General features: G+C 39.7%; 1 protein-coding gene across 1 annotated transcript in view; it reads right to left on the bottom strand.

The window, feature by feature from the left end:
• Positions 1 to 23,260, bottom strand: part of FAF1 (Fas associated factor 1) — a 160,489-nt gene that overhangs the window by 8,076 nt on the left and 129,153 nt on the right. Inside the window, exons 15-18 of the mRNA XM_084266118.1 lie at positions 22,283 to 22,371; positions 12,060 to 12,140; positions 11,605 to 11,682; positions 7,248 to 7,463 (exon numbers count right to left, since the gene is read on the bottom strand). Of these exons, the coding sequence (XP_084122244.1) occupies positions 7,248 to 7,463; positions 11,605 to 11,682; positions 12,060 to 12,140; positions 22,283 to 22,371 (464 nt within the window). The remainder of the gene's footprint in view (positions 1 to 7,247; positions 7,464 to 11,604; positions 11,683 to 12,059; positions 12,141 to 22,282; positions 22,372 to 23,260) is intronic.

Raw genomic sequence — 23,260 nt, 5'->3', positions numbered from 1 at the left:
GCCACAATACATCCAGTTACTACCACGACTGAATAACTGTTCTGGGTTTATTTCTAAGAATTAATCTCACTGAAAAATCAGTACAAAAAAGGCTGCATCTTCCTCTAGGCCTTCAAACAGCTCTTTTTCAATGATAAAATAACACATACACCTTTTCATCTGGCGGGAGAAGCGAAGGGACAGAAGCATTTCAGTTAAACAGCATCTCTCTGAGTAATCAGACTTTTCTTGGTGGTAGCGATGGCATTTAAGTGTGACACAAGTTACCTTTTGCATTGAGAGCAAGAAGTCAAAGTTAGCATCAGTCAGAAGAGTTATCTGCAGGTGCTGACCATGACAGTGCTGGTCACCACACTGCCCACAACGCCGAGACTGGAGAGCTTCAGATTTTGAGGGAAGAAGAAGGTGCTGTAAAGCTCTCCTCAGATTTTCACCTTTCCTCCTTTCTTTCCCTTCTGAAGTCTTTGATCTAGTTAGCAATGCTTTGTGTGGTTTCTTGGAAAGAGAGAAGTCGACAGAACACCCTGAACAGGGTCTTTTCCTGACAAAGGACCTGTGTGCAGAAGAGCTCCATCACCCTCCTTCCCACTATTTGCTTTCAGTTTTCTTGCAGAGTGGAGAAGAGGTTTAAGTACTGGCATTTACAGATCAGAGCATTTGTATGTTAAACATCCTTTCTGCTATGCCAAGGAGCAGAACAGTCCATTACTTGTGGGCACTGCTGCCATAGAGCTTATATCAAACTAACAATTATTCATGCACTTAATTATTTCAGAATGTGCAAGCTACAGAGAAGAAAGATGATTTCCCCAAGAAATACCATAGCTGTCACTGTGGGTAGTGATGGAGAGCTGAAAGGAAGCAAGCAGCCACATCTTCTGGAAGTCTGAAAACATTGAAATACGTCAGTGCTCCAAAGGAACTGCAAGAACTTTGCTTTGCATACATCCATCCCAGAGGGGAATGGATGTGAACACAGCCACTCACGGGAGAATGACCCAGGGCTGGATTCTTGTGCACTTAATTATAACTGCACAGAACAACAAGCCAAAAGGATTTATATCACAAGTTCAAAGGATTAAGATGTTCAGCTACCATGATGATATCTACAGTGTAACATTGTGATTGGTAGATAGGTAAATAGAACAAAAAGCAAGCCTAAGACTGCTTTGGTGATTTAGTCTGATGTATTATTACTTATGCAATTACCAAAACAGCAGGAGATCATTAAATTTTCTGGTAATCAGATGCAGCATTCTTCCTATCATACTATTACAAAGGCTCTTTACTGGTATTTTATCATTACATTTTCCTTCTACAAGGGGGGAAAAAACCCCAAATAAAACTGATATTAAGCATAAATTCTGGAGGAAAAGTACAAAATATCTTGAGCTCAGTTCACGCTGGGTAACGCCATCTGCAAGAGCGGCTTACCTAAGGCATCTTCCTGTGAACAATAACGCGCCTCCCCCGAAATAAATGTTTTGTAAAATGGAGCAGTGCTGAATAAAAGAACATTTCTGGTCGGAGGGATGTGCTTGGGTGGAATATATTAGTCACATGGTTGGCATTAGTCAGTGGGTTAACTAATGAGGATGACTCAACCCAGAGCTCCCATACCGCATTGAGTATTCAGTGTCGTGGTGAATGCTTGCTTACTTTAGTGAGGCTTAAGTAACAGAGCTCATCTGAAATGCACACCTATTTCCTGAACTTGGTTAAACATTCCCCTTATTCAACTGAGTTGTTGTAAGAGATCAGAAACTATACTGACCCATAGAATGTAATTCTTTTTAGAATAAGCTTACATGTATGAGAGGAGAAAGACATTCCTCCCACCTCCTCTCAGTGACTCGATACATGAAGGGCTTTAATCTTTCTCTTTGGATATCATGGTTACTTATGCAAAGACATCAGGTCTGAAAAGGCAGACCGAGTCTGCCTGGGAAGAAAACATTATGAAAAAATCTTTCTGTAATAATGACAGAATTTTTTAGTACCTATCTGGACATTTTATATCCACAAAAGTAAAAAAAACGTCATTTCAAGAAGCAAAATCTGAAGTACTGCCACTGATGTCAGCAGGGCAAGAGTATCACCTACTCCCTTTGTAGGTGCTGACCCAAAGATGGTGATACTATTCTTGATGAGCAACAAACTTGCTAAAAGCAGTAGTGCCCAAGGGTTGCAAAGGTGGCTGCAGCGACTTGTGGTCCCCTTGCTCTCACCATCCATCAGTCAAATCGTTCTACTGTTGCAAGTCATCAGGAAGAGCAATTAGAAATCTGGCTTCTCAAAGAGGCATGGGAATAACCTCGTCTGGTGTGGCTGACTTGCTCAGGCAACTTCTCGGTGTCTTACCTAAACTAAACATAACTGCCTGAATAAATAAAATAACAACATATCCTGAAAAGAGAGGAAAGACAAGGGCAGGTAGTATTGACTTAAGGACAGTTGTAAATGACAAGAGGAGGGACGTCTACCTTTGTAGGTGGCTTTGGCCCTGGGTAAACTAGATCAGAGCTGATAAACACATGCCCCCACCAGAACTACAGTGACCTGACAAATTTTAAATTACGTGAATTAAAACAGATGAGCACTATTTTATGTAGTAGGAAATATAAATATCAGGGACTGAAAATGACATGGTTCACATGTTAAATTCCCCCTGAACTTACAAAAACCATTCTCAAATATTTTGAGCAGATGAAAAAATCTGAAATCCCCCTTTGCCATAAGAATGGTGTTTAAGCTATTTTCCTGTTTTATGGGAAGTTACTACAAGTGCTGCTGGGTGTAACTGTGGCACTGCATGAATCCTTTCTCACAATAACATCTTCCATCTTTTTATCAAGTTGGTGATTAGGGGAAAGAACGTTAAAAGGCAGAGATGGTCCTGGATGTGGAACTCTGTCATGAGCTATTTAAAAAGTTTCAAGACCACCTAAGGAGTATAAAAGTAGGTTATCTGAAGGAAGTAGGGTGCACTGGGTGAAATGCAGAATAATCTTGACAAAGGAACTGATACACAAAATTGCCAAACTGCCTGACATAACAACATAGGGGTCAAGCTCTAACATTACCTTTCTGAGAACATCAGAGGATAGTTCCCTGCTCAGATGACTGTTTGCTGAGTGCTACAGCTGAATTTACAATCCTGAGGCATTATTTTCACCACTGTGGGTATGAAAAAGGGGCCAACTACTGCCTTGAGCACATTTGGGTTTGGAGGAATATCTTACTCTGTAGTCCCATAGAATAAATTTATAATTGTCTGGCCCTAAATTTACTGAATTCCTCACAATACCCAATTTAAATTGACATGTAATTTGAGTCAAATTTATTTTCTGCCCTTTCAAGGGAGACAGATTTTTTGTTTCTGTTTATTTAAACTGCTGTTGAAATTGGTTAATTAAAAGGATTTAAAAAATCTTAATACTCTAAACAGAGCAAACTGGTTCTGAATTATTAAGCAACATTTTAGATGCATTTAAATAACCTTAAGTGACTTAACTGCCACCTGATCCTAAGCTGTGGCTCAGAAAAATAAAATGTGAAATACTGTAGAAGTCTTGGCTTACCAGGGCTTCCAGATACAGTAAATAAAGAGCTTAAGTTTCTAATACCATGTCTGCAAAAGGCACACTCTCAAATACATAACTGATGTTCCACCTTAATGAGCAGATGAAATTTAGATTGCAGGTTTGATTTTTCAGAAGAAATGAGTAAATTCACTCTTTCAAAAATAGTCTTTCAAAAGAGAGAGCATGCCAGGACCTGCCTTCCTGACAGGTACCACCAAACGTTCACAAACATATCATTAACCCTCATAGGGTGGCTGTGGCCTGGTATGGGTAAACTGGGTCTTCACATTCCTCTTGCAGTTTCAGCCAGATTCTCCAGCCTCTCCAGCTTCTTGCCTGGAGTGTGGGAAATGCCCAGTCTGTAAGATGTTTGAGAGTTTTAGGAAGACTTCTGCAGATCTCCCCCGCAGAAGGAAGTGAGGAACTGATCATGTGGGAAGGCTCCAGGGCGCTAGGAGAAGGTGGATCTTGCAGCCAGCAGACAGAGCACTACTGCACTGAGTGTTTGGGAAGGCTTTGAAGAGAAAGGGACTTAGAAGAACTACTCAATGAGGTGGTTGAGTGAGCATGCTTCAGGTAAGCTCTTTTCAGTATAGCAAAGTGCATTTTGAAGATCAGAGTGATTCATGGAAGAAGAGGAACCAGTAATTCTAAAACATACATTTAAACAGCTCGCACACTTGCTTCCATAAAGCCTTTGCAGGTGCAGAATAATGCAAAGAACTTATAACACAGCTTTTCCCTCAAAAGATGTGCTTGCCAAATGTTTTCAAAGTTAGAGGTCCAAGTTACCTGCTGACCCAGGTTCACCTGCATGGGGGACACCTGTTGGTACCATGTTAGTGCTGCCTTGGTTGAGAGAGGAGGTGGTTAATATCTAATTTCAGTGCTAGCAGAAAGAACAACACAGTCAGTGACAAAGACCCAATAACAAGTCACTGCATGTGCTTAACTGCTTTGGAATGTCACTGCTGCTTTAAAATCTACAAGTAGTGCCTGGAAAAGGTTAATCTGTGTATTTACTCATGTGTAGAAGTTTGTATTTACAGTAGGGTTATGATACCAACTTTAAGTTAGCTAAGGATATCTGTGTAAGCAACTGGAACACAGAACTAAGAACTAATGAATTTTTATTTACCAAAGAAGTAAAAATACTTCAACAACACTGTATCAGGACTGATGGCTTTAAAAAGCAGGTAAAATGCTCTAACAAGGTTATTACAAGAAAATGCTGATTTGGTTGAAGATAATCCCCTTGTTTTGATAAGACAGAAAGTGTTTTGGGGGTGCCTATGTCACTGTAATACAGATTAGGACAGAAGAAAAAATATTAACTTGAGAAGCCATCTTCTCCTTACAGCAGAAACTCCAGCACAATCATTCAGATGCTTTCAAATGTATTTTTTTCCCCTAAAAGTGTTATTTATAGTTTAAACACAACCAGATGTTTTAAATGCTGCTGCTTTCTGGAGCTCAGCATGGCAGTGCTCTGTTCTTGGTGCCCAGGTTTCAGTGGATGTTTGTGACACACACTGTACAGCAGAAGGGTCTCTACAACTTAACAGTGTATTTTAAAGTGACTACACACAAAAAGGCTCAGGCAATGCCTGTTTACTTTCACTGTGCTTCCACAGTGTTCATCAACGACGTATTTCTTTCTTAAATCTGCTCTGGGCTTGCACACTCCCAACTTTCCAAACCTGGGGAACATGGCAGATGTCAGTTACAGTTCTCAGTGGTTAGCAAACCCCTGGGGATTATTTGTTTTTTTGTCTGTTGTAGCTCTGGTGGTCACAATGGCAACCGGATTCACACGAGGCCACCGAGTCAATCGGCATGAATCATTTATGTCACTGCTCATACATGGCATTATTAGGTTGGAATCACAGAAAAAAGATGATGGGGTCTTTGCTTCCCACAAGACAGACCTACTGCTCCACATCCTGCCATGACATTCCCCTTTCTTTGCCTCGGCATTTTCTCCCTGGCAGTTTCACAACTGTACTGAAAATACCAGCCTGATGGGGGGAGGGTGTTCAACTTTTTTTTTGTTTTAAATTTGATCTTATGTGAGTGGTCTGATCGATTTTTTAGTTTGTTACAAACAACTAAAATTAATACAGATAATGATGTGATTAAGTACAGAAACAGCCAGTCTAATGTGCACCCCCCCCCCAAAAAGTTAAGGCAATGTATTTATAGGGTTTTTTCTATTACATATGCACTAAGACATAAATATGTTGAAGGAAGGGAGATACATCTTGCAAAATATTTAAAATACACAAGAAGACTGTAAAAGATATAAAAAGTAATCCTGGAAACATAGGTGACTTCTAGCCTTTGGTTCCACTGGAAATGGTATTACATGCATAAGGAGTAAAGCTAATTAGTGAGTAATGAGATTGCTTAAAAGCTGCTTTTCAGTCTGCCTGATCAGGATTCTCAATACAAGCAAGGGGAAAGAAAAGCTGCGAGCACCACAATCCTGTTCACAGAGTTATGCCAAAAATCATCAGAAATCACATCCACTCTCAAGGTCATATGCTTGTTAAGAACAGTATTTTCTTCCCCTCTGTAGTACTTACAAGTAAGATGATAAAGCAAGAGGTGCCTGTTACAAACCATCACTGTAAACACACTAATCGGAGCACTATTCCTAATGAACTTCCTCCAGGGCCAGTGATGGGAAACAACATGGAAAAGCAATCCAAGTCACTCACTGAGCTCCACTGCTGACAAGTGGTGTAACCAGGACATGCCCCCAGCAAACAAACTCCACCTGATCCAGAGCTGCCCCCATTTGACTGCAGTCCTGAGGCCAAAAAGCTGCTGAACTTCACCTATCACTGCTTGGCTCTGTGCTGTCACCTCGGCAGTGCCCGCTACCATCACATTTCATGTGGGGGGCCCAGGTAACTGCTGCACAGTTGGACCCAAGGACTTCTACCTTTGCTGTAACAATGGCTAAATAAAAACTGAAATGTAATTTGTAGTAGAGCAGAGAACACAGAGGTGAACTTTCAAAGAAACTTGGTAACCAGCACACCAATAACCTGTTGGTAACAGGAGTTAACCAGCTTACTGGCAGTAGGCAGTATTGATTTCAAAAACTGGTCACATCGTGAGAGTTTCGAGGTAGGAGATACAAGTGATTATTTACTGGTATTATGTAACAGGTGGATGAATAATGTATTAGAATATGCTGATTAGCTCATAACTATATACTGTCTGACACTGAGCCTTCCTTACTCCTAATACAAAGTTGCACGAAAACGTCAAAAACAGAGAGATCACAAGTACCAGCCCACAGCTGACTTAAACAGGGTACTAATATCGATGCAGCTTTCTCCAAAACAGGACGTGAGCAGTGCTGGCTCAGCATACTGGGGCAGTTTTTACTGAATGTGGTCCCCAACTTGGGGCTTTTTTTCAGAAATGGGGGATTTTTTACAATGTCACTGGAAACAGATGTCGCAACACGATTTCGTATGTAAGATATTGTACATGGGCAGGTCAGTACCTGGCTTGCTTACAGCCACAGAGCTTGGCAGCACTTCACACATCTGGGTATCCTGTTTAGTTTCTATACTGAAACATGCTGGTTATCTAACGTACAGGGGTAAGAAGCAGTGGTATTCGTTCCCGAAAGATACGTTTACTCACATCTCTCCTCGGAAAGGTGCCCAGCAGCTTATACTCCTCCCAAGGATATCCCTTGGAAGCTACAAAATCAAAGACAACCTGCAGCTTGCTGCTGGCCAGGAAGCGTCGCTCGAAGAATTCTCCACTGGGCGTCCGAATACGCAGTTTACTGACGGACTCGGTGCTCTCCTCCTTCGGTTCGGGAGGCAGAGATTGCTCAAGAGAGAGCCTGATAGCCTGAGGAAGCAAAAATAACCATTTAGGTTGAAATATTGGCAACAGAAGAGGATGGAAAGCTTTTTATTTCCTCTAGAACTTCAAGATGTGCCACGGTGCTCCAGAGCTATAGCTGTGCTTTATATTTCAATGACAAAATCATTTTTATTCATTCCTTAATAACAGCCCACCAGACAACTAATTAAAATAAATCCTTCTTTATAACACATATTATTAGGTCTACAGTTAATGCACGATGGGGATAAGTAATTTAATCATTTGGCAGAAAGCCTTGGAAAAAATTTGAATGAGAGCATAATTGTCAAGTGGCCAATTGCTTCCTTAAAGGGTATAAATTAAAAGGCAGTAAAAGTATTTCTTTAAATGTACTTATCAAATTGCCTTTCTCTTACACACAGTAATTAACCATTTGCAGCAAAGACAAGAGCCTTAGCAGCAGTTCAAAGTAAAAGGAAATATGTGCAGGAGACACTATAAATAAACTAAAAGACTGTTAAAAGACATCATTAAAACATCATGAAGGCGTAGTAACGCAGAGGGTGTACAAAAGTCGGAATGGTCAGAGAAGGAACCTGGGAGGGCAGAAATGGGAGCTTTAAGGTTTCAAGCAAGCAATTATTACTGCTGGGAGTTGGTTACAAGCACTGGTGTGCACGTTTTCTGCAACAAATTGTGTGAAGTCAGCCCCAGAACTGCAGTGGCATTACATGTGTGAGAATGCATGTGATGGTCTTCCTGCCAACACTGTGCATACTGCCGGTGTCAAGATTTTAAGGGCAGGAGCCAAGCCTGTGGTCTCTGTCGTCTGCCTCTGAGAGCTACTACCACACTAATACTTTGATCAGAAGTTGGGGTTTTTGTTTGTTTTTCATAGAATCATAGAATGGTCTGGGTTGGAAAGGACCCCACGGATCATAGAGCTCCAACCCCCCTGCCATAGGCAGGGCCACCAGCCTCTAGGCCTGAATCTACACAAGGTTGCCCAGGCCCCCATCCAACCTGGCCTTCTTTAAAAGGTTGATGTCTCATATTAGGCTGCTGAATGAGGTGGGCTTGATTTTTGAGGGTAACAAGCACTGTCGGTGCTCATGGACATGCACTGGCATCTGTTAAAATTTAGGTCATACTCAGAAAGCAGCCTTGTTACAGCATCACCTCAGTTAAGGCAGCAGTTCATGAGAATGTCAAGGTATGGAAGAAGCAGCACCATCACACTGCCTCCCCAAAAATACACCAGTAAAACCCAGTTTTCCAAATGGAAGAGGCCATCAGGCACCAATTTACCCAGATTTTCAAGGAACTTGCAAGATACACAGTTGCTATTTGTGCCTTTGAAACCCTCCCCAAGGTCATTTAGTAACAGAAACTGATGGAGGATGATTGCATTAAAGAGAAAGGACTGGGCGAAGCAAGATTACAAAGGCTTTTAAATAAGTCTACTTCTTACACACGAACCTCTGAGCAAATTATATCTCAGTATAAATATTTATACATAGAACTTGAGTTCATTTTTGCTCATCTACTATGAGATTATATTTTAAATAGATTCTATTTTAATTTTCTCTCTCTCCATTCTCAACCACCTGCTTACTATCTTTCTGTTTTGACATTTCCCCACACAGTATAACAACAGATGCTACATTATTTACTGAACCCAATCTATTATATTATAGAAAAATAAACAACAGTAGCTCATTAGAGCTCTTTTCTTTGTGCAAAGAGTGCGTCGCTCCCCAAAGTAACTAGTCTCTAAGGCTTCAACGTAAAATGGCAATTTACAATGGATATTCTGTACCAGCAAACCAAGTCAGAAAACAATGATGTGATGGATCACATTAATAACTCTTGGACCTGAACAAGCAATTTCAGTTTGTTGATAAAAAGATGTTCAGTATGTGAATAGCTCAATAGTCAGATTTTAAATATATGATCTGAACATAAAGCCACTTCTGTAAGTAAACACTGTTGCAGAACAATTCAGTATAAGTAATCTGTATATTTGAAAACGGGGAGTGTTAGTAAACATTATTGTTAAAATCCCTTTTGTTCTACTAAGCAAACAGATCCTATTATTTTCATTACTGCACTCTACATTAAAACAGGGAAGCCCAGGTATGTTTTGATAACATGGACGAGTCTTGCAGCCTTTGCGTAAGAAAACGATTTCCAAAAGGCCAAGGTACCAGAAAAGGTTCAGGAGCAGATATAATAAAGCAGAATTAATTATTGTTTCTATGCAAGCAAAATTACTTTAAAAAGCCCAACCACACTTCTTGCTTGAATCTGAGTGTGAGCTGCTGATAGCTCAGGTCTGTTTTGCTAGAGTAAGGAGTAGTATTTGATGGCTATTAACCACACAGAATTGCTGTCTTATAGTTATTCTTGACACAATTCTCCCAGTCCAGGTTTGTGCCTTGCTCCTTCAGTTGTGCTTCAGCTTCCATTCTTGGCTCAGGTTAACAACAGGAGCTAAACAACTCACCAGATAATGCAGGATAACAAAGAAGTGGACTGCATCTTTTCCAGACCACTGAATACTACTGTTTGGCCTGAATTTAGTATTTACACTGCAGTACTGTTTAAAAGGTTCTTGCATTCTTAAATGGTTCAGGTTTTTTAATGCAATTATCTTGGTCAAAAAAATATATATGCAAATGCATCGCTCATACAGCTTGTTTATTTGGTTTGTCTCAGGGAATAATAAATGTGTTTGTAGTCAACTTTTTTGCAGTTGTAGAATGCAATTTTTTCATACATCAGCAAAGTACACAAGACTGAAATGTCAAGTATACATTTAAGTCACGTGTAGGGGGGATAAGCAAGGCTGTGATTTATCAGGATTCCTTGAGTTCCAAGGACTTTAACTAAGTGGGGAATTCAATGAGACTGTAATTCCAAATCTCTGCAATCCATGAGAGTCAAAGAAAAGGAGTGATATTAAGTCCAACAAAAGTAACAAAACTTGGGTATTTATATAAATGAATAAACATTTTTATATTTTATTTGTATTTGATATAATAATGGAAACATGCTCAGGAAATTTATATTCAAAAGGGATGCTGACAGAGCTTTGTATTCATTAGCTCACAGAATCTTTTGTGCCTAGAAGTGAAAGGACAACCCCAATCAACCGTGATTTCAGTCAAGACATTTATATGTGAATACCACTTTTATTTCAAGGATTTTAGTAAAAGGTTTCAAAGTCCTTTCCAAGTACCAGCTGTGCTTCACAGCAGTTCTGCACAGAATTATATTTCAAGAATTTCACAGAACAGATGGAAATATTTTAATGACAAGTCTATTTCACCTATCCTTTGAAATGTGGTGGGACTTCAGGGGAAGAGACATGGCTGCTGCCCAGCCTTTTTACCCTATTTTGTATTTGCCAGGAGGTGAAAAAGAGGAAGTCACTAATATATGTCAATTCCTGTACATGATGGTTTAGATAAACACCTATGTAGACACACAGCTAGGACAGGAAGAAGAGTCTGCAGGAGCCATCTCTGACAGGTACTGGAGCACTTATAAAATGCAGAGAATCTAAAAATACCAGGGTTGGAGGAACAGTACTCTTAACAGCACATGGTTTCTATTTTCTTACACAGACCTAGAGCCATAAAGTGTTTGTTTAAACACTATTTTCTCTCTAAGGTAGATTCTGTAGAAGGTTGTTTAGAAATTTTAAACCGTACCATTAATCCCATTTTCTAGATTTTGGATTCTTTTTTCTCCCTTGTTTTTTGAAGTGTTTTGTCCTCCAAATTAAATTTGGCAATTTGTTTGATCAGAATTGCAGCTAGGCTTGGTGCTACTTCCTGAAAGAAATGAAAGGGCTCCATGGTATTGTATTTTTAAAAGGAGTGCCTGCAGAAACAAGGTTAGAGGTTCCCAAAGATTTCACCATTTACGAAGTTCATTTCATAGCTCTCCTTTCTAATATCTGCCTCCAATTCAGACTCAGATGATGTAATCATGACCCAGGCAATAGAACCGTGGATGAAAATTATTTAGCTGTACTATGATATATATATATACTTTTAACGTAAGGTTTAAAAGAATTAATAGTCACATAAAAAGTATAGTTTGAAATCCATAACCTTCATGAAACCAAAAAGTTGTCAGGAAAGGTAAAACATCCCACCTCACGTTCTTCCTCCTGTTCTTTCCGAATCTGCTCCAAGCGAAACTGCTCTGCCATTTCTCGCTCCTGCGCTTCCCTCTAACAAACACAAACAGGTCATCACACACAGATCACCTCATTCACCACAGCTACATTTAATGATGTGTGTTAGCTGCATAAAGCAAAAAACTTCTCAACTTTTCTGAATTAATATTAAGAAACAGGCTATTTATTAAGTTAACCTTTTCTGTAATTTCTTTCCCAACTTCTATTATTCAGTGGGGCCAGGACTGCTGTAGCAAAAAGATGTTATCAGGTCTACTAATGACTGTTATCTAGTGCGATTTTATAACCACTGAGGGCAATTCTGGCTCCTACAGCAACCGTCTCATCTTAAAAGCAGAGCTGAAGCTAGGCAGTCCCCTGCACCAGAGAAATTTCACCACATGCATGTGATCACTTCACCCTGAACACACCTTTGCTCTGTCAGCCTCCAGCGATATGCGGTACGCTTCATCCTGCTCTCTTTTCACATTTTCTCTGGCTTCACGTTCATCCTAAAGAGAAAAAAAAAAAGAAAAAACAGAAATCAGCAAACTATGGCCCAACATGATACACATCTTCATGTTCAACAGCCCTCTTTTAACCCCAGTGATTTCAAAACACTTGACTGCCTTACTCACCAAACACCCACTAGGTGAAATGAGTTCAGAAATGCCTCAAGGGGGACCTTAGCTTTAAAAATTATGACTTACCTAAAGCTATGCTTCAGTTGCCATGTAACACCTTGGCATGTCCAAGCCCCAGCCCGAGGGCTGGATCCGGCAGGGAGGCTCTTTGCCCCGCCATCTTTATCATGGCTGTGGCTGGCACAGATGCCCGGCATGGGGATGGTGCAGCCTCCTCCCATGCAGCCGTGCAGGAGGAGGGGGGTCATGGGAGGGGTATGTGTGGGCTGATGCAGGGGAGATTTTTGCTCCTGAGGTCTTGTAACAGGGAAGGACAGACATTGGTTTAGAGGATGAGGCTGGAATTTAATTTGCTCTTCACTCAGACTACAAGCGGGTAACGGCTTGCCCTGTGAGAGAAGGCCTGCTCTCAGGTCCTTCCTTGGTACAAACTCCCTCAGTAGAAGCCATGTGGGGCCAAAACTATTGAACATCGCCCAGAAGCCTCAGTTCACATGGTGCTGAATATTATACATAGGTAAGAGAGTACTGACTCCTGCTCTGAGGGATCCCAAATTCACAGATGCAGGCAGACAAGAAATATGAGGTTAGGACACCAACTTCTAACCAGCAAAGCTAGCAAAGTATCTTATTAATGATCTCAGCATAAAAAAAATATGGGTTTACTCAAAATACACAAATGACAAAATGAGGCATCTTCCATACAGTGGAGGATCAAGAAGTGAGATCCCTGAAAGCTGGAATAACTGCACTGGGGTGACGTCTGGTAAAGCCAAGTGTACAATCAATAACTTCATACTCTGCATCTGGAGCCAGAGACAGCAGCTGCTCCCCTGTGCTTACTCCTCTTACACCTTATAATCCTCCCAGAGCCCTGCAGAGGCTGCACTGGTCCCTACAAAAATCAATAAGATTTAGCTGTGAAACTGCTGGTGGGTTCAGCATGGTCACCTGTACTTACCAGTAATAGGGCACTCATATTGGGATAATCTGTCCCCCATATTTCATAGAAATTAAAGTTTACTACCTACTGCTTTTTGAAGAATTATGTTAATTTTTTTCATTCATCTGCAAGGCTTATTTCACATAAAGGGAACATTTTAGAAAGTGATTGATTTTCTCCCCAAAACTCGATTCTAAACTGGAGGAGCATATGTTAGCTGTTACTTTCACACCATCTAAACATGCCAAGATATTGCCCAAACAAAACTCTAACGTGTTAGTGGTTAAAAAGCCCTTAAGTAGCATGTGACCACAGGAAGAAAGGACAAACTGCAGGAAAAGGCATACAGCCTCCAGCTGGAAAGAAACAAGATCTTCTTAGGGGAAACACTTCTTCCTTATAGCACCAGGAGCCAAGATTATTCTACAATCAGTGTCCTAAATTTCATTCACCAAAGATAGAGAAACCATCAATTTGTTTGAAGCTAAGACATAAGTAGAAGTAATTCTTGCAAAACATAAGCAGGACAATAATCACTAATAACCCTTTCCCCTCCTGGCTTCTTTAGACCTTGACAAGCTTTATGTGCTATTTTCATGGAGTTCCTTCAAAACCTAACCAAACCTGATAGCAAAAACTACACTACATTAATATTCCGTTGCTGAGAAGAGGCAGTGTTGAAACGTTTAACAGCTCCAGTATTTATCCAAAAATGAGGAAAGCTTCTGGAGTACACAGAGGTTTTCCCAACTCTTCACACTGATGGAACATAACAGTTATAGAAAAAGATTTTGTACTCTCTATGCTGAGGCTTTCCATAAGCATACCATAAATTTATCTTAGAATGGTGAGAAATGAGACTATCTTCCCAAACCAACTTGCTGAAGGAAGACAGACTTCAGGCAATGCACGAGAGGACAGGCATTAAAAAAATATTAAGAATTGTTTTACAGGGAGCCTATTTAGCTTTTAGTGCATGATACATGAAGTTGCAAAAGCATCACACTAACTGAACTTCCAAGGTCACACCAAGTCCAATAACGCCTGAGAGAAATAAAGATCAGATGCAACTACCACAACCACAGACTCTTTCTTTCATCACAGATTGCTAGCAATTATCACATAGTTACTTAAGTTTACAAAAAGCTCCAAACCAACCCAAAACCACAACAAAAAAAACCCCCAAAAGAACAAAACTTAAACAAACCCAAACCAAAACCAAGCCCTAAAAAGTAAAAATTTAAATATTTATAAAACCTGTACAGACTCCTCCTAAAATATATGTACTAGCCAGACTAACAAGAAATTGAGTACTGACTGTCTAGAAAACTCCAGCCAATTATTAGAAGTTACTTGTCATAAGCACAGGATTGATTTACTCACAGAGAGCTCTACTGAAGAATTTCTAAAATTGGTTTAATTTACATGATGATGCTATCTGGATAACTGCAAAAAATACCGATGCTATAGATTCTACAAGAAGAATCTAAACATGAATTCCAGGCTCTTAAAAAAAACCCCAAAATTCTTTCCTTCCTGTTCATTGCAGTTATCATCGTCCTAGAAGTGGATTATGAAAGAGATGTCAGGAATGTGAAGAATTATTACGCGTGACTGCCTGGTCCTTGTAGAAATATGTGAGCCACATCTAAAAGTAAGCGACCATGCACCCGAGCTTTACACTGCATTGAAACCACACTGTTCTCACTGAAACAGACCTTAAAACCAAATCCAAAATCCAGATATCTTTAGGCAAGAATCAGATTTAAGCCTAACAAATGTCTCTTTGTACCTGCTTCTGTGTTGTGTTCGTACTGCTCAGACTCTACAGGAACCACCTCCTCCGTGGAGATTATGGCAAAATCATAATATTCTGTGGTTCAGAGCTACACCCTTGACAAATTTTAAACATTAGATATTGCAGTTCTCCTTTTTGTAATGCAGTTTGTTGTTTTAGTCATCTCTTCCTTCAGAGAAACTATACAAAGTACGAGGATGACTCAAGTTTACTAAAAGCAACAAAAGAAAATTCATAATGGTGACAGAAAAAGCAGAACAAAATGTTTTGCAGACAATATTTTACTGTATTAAGAAAGAACACAGGAGGAAATAAAAGAACAGTCACAACACTAATAAAGAATTAAAAAAAGACTTACTATCCATCAGCAAAATCTGAGGTAGAGGACAGCTTTCCTGTTAAACCCTACATAAACCGCAGCATTGACTGAACGTCAATAAATGCATCTCCATGATACTTTTGCAATGAAGGTAAAATTGCCATCTTCCTTTTCCAAGAAAACAATGTGTGAACAGACTATGGTTTATATGAGGTCGCTTAAAAAGCCTTCATCAGAAATGGGGGTTACACTCAGCATTTCCCAATTCCCCAGCAGCGACTAGAGGCTGGTATAAATGTAATCCATCCACATCCAGGGGTTTTGGGCGTGAGATGAGGAGACAACTCTCCTTTGCTCCTTAAAGGGAAAAAGTCAAAGATCTCTGCTTTCCCATTGTGACAATGCAACAACAGGAGGAACATTAATTTAACTGAAAGTTGATACTTAAAAAAAAAAATTGCATTTATCCATAGACTATATTCTTCTGCCATGAATTTTCTTTGCTAAGGATGCAAAGTCATAACAAAACCAGTAAGCACTTATATTCATGAGATACAAACCAGACAAAACCTTTTGTGTAATATCCAGAGCTACAAGACTAAGAAAAACTTACAGATAAGGTTAAAAATAAATTTAGTATTACTCTCTCCACTAATTATTCCCTAAACCATTGCTTGAAGTTACATCTGAAGCACCTAAGAGCAGGAATTTTTAGATGTTGGATGATGTAAAAGAAGGATTCCTGATTGAATTTTGGGCAGATTATGCAGGGGAAAAAAAATACACAGAACCAAAAAAACCAGGCTTTTTGGATGGGATATTTTGCTGGAAGAGTCAGCTTTAGTTATTCTGAGCTTTTCTGTTTATTTTTGTTTCTGAAGGTAGGACTCAATGAATTAACGCCAGGAATCAGCTTTGCACCTGATCTGTCTCAGGAAGATGTGTCATATACTTTATTCCCCATTGCCCTCTTGAATCAGTTTTACTGTGAAGTGAAAGCAGGCGAGACAGAACTTGAGAAGATAGCCACGAGCAGAAGACATTTCTCAGAGCATCAGAGAGTAAAGGGCTGTTACAAGAAAAAAGAAAAAAAAAAGAGTGTATTTACAAATACTGAATGCTTATCTGAAAGACAGTTCATTTCACTGAACCACTCCTGAAATTAAAATCTGCAAGTGCTTAAGGCTATTCATGGGAGCGTTAAAGAGTAACACCCCTTTGTCCAAACAATCCAGTGCGAGAAAGACATTAATTTGACTCACTAAGATGACAGACTTGCACATTGTATAACAAACATACACGCTGGGGAATATCTAGAAGAAGAAAAGTGTACACAGAATGTGTTGGCCTATGAGAATGACAAAGACAAAGCAAATGCAAGTTTCTGTGATGGGAGAACCTCAGATAGGGGGGCAGGATGAGGCAGAGCGAGGGGGCCCAATAATGGAGAACCACCGGAGGACTCTGACTTTCTTTCTATATCACAGGCAGAAACTTGGGTAACAAAGATCAGTGTCTACCTCAAGAGACAAGAAAGAAAACAAACCCCAAACCTTCAAGCAGCAATCCTGCAGGGACTTTCCATGGGAAACGAGCCAGCCAGTCCTGCTACAACATCTACACGCCTGGGTGGTATAGCAGGGAAAGCTGCTGTTTATTAAGAGAAACTAAGAGAATATTCAGTGACTGGAATCATCAATACCTACAGCCCAAAGCCACCTGAACCAAAGATACTTTCATTTTATTTTTTCTTTCCTGGCAAAGTTCAAAGTAGGCTGCAAACTCTGGAAGGCAGCACTTGTACCTCCTGGTGTGCCAGCGCGGGGAAGTGCACAATGGGAAAGCAATCATTTGGGGGGCTATCATATTACAAGTACAAAATTGGAAAATATAATCAAATATATTTTGATTACTGTAGTTTAATTAGTTATAACTAGTAATAATTAGTAAATGTGTTAATTGGGTATTTTTGGAGGGGGTTAAATCACAATCTTCGTTAGATGGCTGTCATCACCACAACGCTGCTGTGCTTTGGAATTTAATGAATTTCATGTATTTATTCTCAAAACCTCCTGTTGTGCGAATACTATATACCACGATATACATGACAGTGTTAGATGGAACACAGCTTATCAAAGGTATTCAGAGGCCTAATTTATCTTGATTTTAATGTGAGCTTGAGTGCCTGAACAGAAATTGCAAGGGTGCCCTGCACAGCTGATGGAATCACGTAGGCCATCCGCTAAATGGAGAGCACAAGTGCAGTGGAGCAAAGCAACTGATCTGAACAAGGGAAAGACAAACAGACCAAAGATTAGGAGAAAATGCACTAGGGTGGATCATCTTTAGCTTCATTTGTGGCTGTGAGATATATCTTTGGAAGAATAAAATGTGTTGGAAGCTAAAACTGTTAAATCATATATATATATATATATATAAAAAAAGAAGGAAATCCCTTAGATTAGACAATAGTGAGGCAGAAGAGGAGGAAGACACAATGTTATCAGGCTTCTTACTGCAAAGTTATGAAAATAACACTTGGCCAGTAAAGCACCGAGACAAGAGAGTGCTGGGATGGACAGACAAGCATACTTTTACAAAGAGCTGTGGCTGGGGAAAGAAGCTGTATTTATGTTCCTCGTTTGGAGCTTTTGCTTGCTTTTACATATTTTTTAAATCCTCATCCAGATATTGGTCAGGAAGGATCTATATTTTCCTCACACTGTAGGAGTACCTAGGTTGAAAAGACATCACCTAAGAGCAGAGAGTAAAGACAGGGACTGTGCAGGTCTACATTTTTCTACAGCTTATCTTCACTCAGATTCTGCTTACAACAGTTTTCCCAGCTTAAAAATTCTTAGGTACCTCTCTCTTGCATTAAAGAAAAGTGGGTGAACAGACATAAAGGGAATTGAAGGTTTGTAAAAATAAGGCTTGTGAAGCAACCGTGGGTATTGCGATTCCACCTTGAAGTCTAATCTGAGAGCAGGAGTGCTGGAGTTGTGTAACAACGAAAATAAACACGATGGAGACCTACAGTTACTTAAATGTGGACAAGTTGGACCAGCTGTGTAACAGTCAATGCTTCTACAGTAATAAATGTTGACAGCAAAAATAAAAAGAATGCATTAGTGAGACATCATCAAATGAGCCCTGTCATTACATGGCAACTCCACCCTGTATAAGCTTGTCAAAAAGTGTTACTGTAATCCTTTGAGAAGCCTCCTCCTGGGGCAATGGAGAAAAAAATGTTCAGGATCAGCCCAGAACAGGTGTGTTACGTTGTAATGCCAGGATTTAATCATGAATCTCTTCACATTAATCTCACAAAGGAACTAACTCAGATCTATTTGGGCCCATCATGCCACGCTGAGATGATTATTTAACTATCTCATTAAAGTAAGCAAGCTAACAGGGTGTTGAAAAATGGACATTCCAGGGCGTATAATATTTTACAATTATTATTTGTTTTCCTAAATCAAGCATCAGGCACTGACACTTAAGAGGAACCAATACTACATGCTCTTTTCAAAATCAGTCCCTGAAAAATCTCTGCTCACACCTAGTAACTGCACCATTAGTTACCACCATTTGCAGCATGGGCCAGAGGAGCGAACATGGCTAGAAAAGCAAAATATGTCCATCAGATGTATGAAATCATTAGTGCAGCCTCAAAATAATTCTGTGTACACAGTTTGAGGGGTGGATGATGAAGCCTAGACCTGACTGCACTAACAAGGGTGGGACTGCAGCCTAGCCAACTAGCCTTGCTGTCATCGATACCACTGAACCCACTGTTGAATTAGTCATTGGCCACTTTGGGTAAGAAGTGCCACATGAGACAATGTCAGAAAGCTGCTGATCAGATTTTCTGTGGCTCATTACCATGAAAACTGAAGTAGCAAACTTATAAAAACAGAGAGCATGACACCTAGATAATGTATCTACAACAGCACATCAACACTGTGGTCCAGGTAGAAGGTGTCCAAAATATCACTTGGTCAACCCAGCTGACAGACAGCAAGTAATAGGCCCAGTGGTTCATGATTGATCCAGATGCCTCAGAGGGGCAGGGAAAAGAACAGTATGGCAGATTGATCTTCCTTTAAGAAAGCTTGGGAGAGAAAACAGGTGCTTGAATTCCATACTATGGTGCCTCAAAACAGGTGCAGTGGATTACTATGAGTACACATGTGCATCTCTGTGTTTTTAAGATATTTCTCAGAGATATGTAAAAAACAGCTTAAATACAATACACAAAACTAAAAATTAAATCAAATTGCTGGTTAAATGACAGTAGATAAGTATGCCCCAGATTTGCCTGATTAAAATTTTCTGAGGCTACACACCAGTAGATTTTACTAGCAGATGGGTACAAAAGCACAGGATTTCACTAACCGTATGATTAGCACCAGCTAATGAAGTGACCCACTTCACTCAGGTGAGATGAGTGACCGACACTGTTCTGAGCACCCTGCCTACACCATCCCTCGATGATCAGCCACAGGGAACTCACTGTGAAGCGATGTTTGAACAGTTACAGCCAACGTCATGGCAATCACCTGCACCATTAGCTGGCAGCAGCCATCCTGCAGCGAAGCAGCCATCAGAGGGCACTGCAAAACATGCTGTGCTGACCAGAATCAGGCAATCCTGTTGGAAGCCTTCGTTGTGCACGCAAGTTAGAAATCCAAATTGGACACGTTCAGCTACATAAACTGACTAAGGATTTTGTGCTGTTATTTACAAGTGTTTCCAGTTCTGTTCCTCTCTCACACACTTGTGTTTACAGCAAAGCTATACAGATGACTCTTTTTTTAAAAGACAAAAGAATTTTCTGCTTATCTTCTTGTGGTTTTATGATGACTTATTGTTGCTATTAAGAAAACAGTAACAGAAACCGGACTCTGTATCCTGTTTGCTATTGTAATATTGGGGAAAACAATTGCACCCACTGCAATAAGATCATAAAAAAGAAAAGGTGTTGATGTTTGAACACTTGAAGTTGTCAAGTACAAGACTTACAAGAAAGCTACATGTTACGTAGTGAACCACAAAAAGACAATATGTTTTTTTTATCAGGCTAAAGCCCTCTATTGAGTACAGGCTGCTTGTCAAACATTCCTCTCTGGAATAGTAATTTCATAAAGGGAGGTTATTTTTTGCTTTTAAACTTCCTGCTTCAAAGGCGAAAGTGTCTGAGATCACCTTTTCGGTGTGCTTGTAACAAGTGGAGCCAAGGTATAAGTAAATATCCTATTTGTGTATAGAACCCATAGCGTCTGGAAACCTGCCCTCAAAGTTTATGAAATTTTCCATTAGTTTTCTGAATGTCAAAGTGTGTTAGAAAAAACTCCCGTTGGGGAAGAAATGTCACTGGTGCTCTCAGTGACAGAAAAACAAAAGGAAATGTGAGAAAAGACTACAGAAGACTTGGACAGAGGTAGATTTTCTAGGAACGCATGAAAATTAACTTTCCATTCTCCCTACATAGAGCACTTTGAGTAAGAAGTCGGGAGGCATCCCTGTCACCACTGTGGGGATGTACATTACTGGACTGCCACTGCTCTTGGAGAGCCAGTGAAGGACCCACAGCAGATCAGGATGCAGAAGCCAGTACCCCAGTTCTGTGATCACAGCCTGATGGCTACCAAGTCTTCTCCTTAAGCTTTATGTCTCACACCCAGATTATTCCCAGTTGCAGACCCACATGGTTTTATCTTAACAGATTGAGTCCATCACTATCTCACCTGTACACACCTTCTTCTCCTAAATACTGATGTCCCTCACTCTCATCAACTCCTCTGGTCCCCTGTCCCTCCCTCTATTCCACTCCTATCACTCCTACCTCTAGTTCCTTCTCCTATCTCTTACTTGCTCTTATCTCTGTGTCCTCATATACTTTTCCTTCTATCAACTTTTATAGTTTCCAGTTCCAAACCTTTCTTGGAACTCATCTCAGATGTGGAATTTATCTTCTCATTAAAGCATCAGAAACCCCCATACCTGACATATTCTTGTTAAAATGCAACAAGGGAATCAATTATATTGTGCCATGGATTTTTGTTGTAGTCTGCTGTGTTGGTTTTGGCTGGGATAGAGTTAATTTTCTTCATATTAAAATTTGTGTTCAGCATGAACAAAATCAAAGTCAATTTATTTACCAATGAATTACAGGTAGCATAAATAAAGAAGGAAAAATGAACTACAGATACTGTGCAGATACCGTGCCTTCACACTATTATAACCATAATCAGTAAATCTCATACTAATGAGATACAAGATTTAAATGTGAAGAATGTGTTTAGTGAATTATTGTCAATCAATGTCTACACAGCAGGATAAGAATAATCTTGAATGGCAACACACCTATTATTATAAATTCCTAACTAAGTACTTCATTACTTCAAAATGTCACTCTCAATTTATAGAGTAACAGATACACATCTCTCAACTGTATACCTCACTGGGTCTATTTCTCTGTAATTGGAACACTGTTTCTGAAAAGTCTTGTCATCACTTACCTATTCTGCACTCTTCTGGCTTTTAAGGCTGCTTTACAATCCTCTTAAATGCGTACATTTAAGATATATCAATCTAGTTTTTGTTTTCTACCTGTAACTTGGAGCTGGTCATTGGGAAAAAAATCCGTTGTTTCCTTGTATGAGCATCTTAAGCTCTGTAATACCACTGTAAACATAAGGAGTTACTCATGACTAATACTCAGAAAAAGGAAACAAACTGAAAATGACAGTAAGCCAATAAGGAGGTTTTTTGAGAGACCCAAACAAATACACATAAGAGACTTAAGATTTTTGATCTCTGATGACGGAATAGACACTAAAACACATTGTACCCAACTTCACTGGCTAAAAAACCATCTGGTTAATTTTGCATCCTCAGTGACTTGTGGAAGCCAGCAGGTATCTGCAGTAACTTTCAAGGCTCACCTCATCCTTTATGTCTTCCTGTTGCTGGGCACTGAAGATCTCCATTGCAGCCATCAGCCTCATCATTAGCTCATCCACAGTTGTGTTACCTAGCAACAAAGGAAGATAGCTGAACTTCATATCATTAAAGTTATTAAGCACAAAAGAAGTAATTTTAGAATTAATCCATAAGAGATAGCCAGGCTTTAAAAAATATACGTCAGAGTAGAAAGTGGAAGTATCTCAGCAGAATGCTTTTAGTTTGCCATTTTATTGAAAATATTGAAAATTTCCTAGATCTGGTGCTCTCCAACTTGAAAATGATTTTAGAGTTTCAGAATTCCCAGGTATAATCAGGCAATTGCTTAGGCAGGTAACACAGGGCAAGATGTTGGCAAAACCAGACCCAAAACCATCAGGAAAGAACAGAATACGGTGACTGAATGGATGTGTGTGTACATGTTTTTATTTAGGTATAGCTAGTAGTAAAATTTCAAATAGTATAATCTATTCTCCAGAGTGCATTTACTTCCAATGAAACTTGTAAAGCTAATGATAGCAGATAAATATGCAATCTGGGTGTATATATATATATATTTATGTAAAGAAATACAGCACATGCATAGGAAAATAGACACATCCTCCCATTTTTCCAGCAGTGTACCTCCAATCTTCAGTAAAACTGAAAGGTTAATTTTCTACCAAGTTTCTTTCCAACCAGTTTTTGGTTTCTCCTTTTAAAACTGAAGACTACCCATTAGAAGCACTTGTTGTAGTAGTTACGAGGTCTCAGCCCATGAGAGATAGCGTAAGACCATAAACTCTTGACATCTGCCAACTTCATCAGCCTTTGGACCCTAGCAGAACAATACCAACAAGATCTAGAGTCATCTTGGTGATGACGGTCAAAATTTTAAAAGGAGTAGACTAACCACATGCCCCAGCACTGCTAATGAAAGCAAAACTGTCCCCATAGTTTCCAACCCCAGGAAAAAATAA

This window comes from Gallinula chloropus (assembly GCF_964237585.1).
Source record: "Gallinula chloropus genome assembly, chromosome: 6".
In the NCBI taxonomy this organism is placed as follows: domain Eukaryota; kingdom Metazoa; phylum Chordata; class Aves; order Gruiformes; family Rallidae; genus Gallinula; species Gallinula chloropus.
The sequence above is the reverse complement of the archived record's forward strand: the minus strand, read 5'-3'. Positions and strand labels throughout refer to the sequence as shown.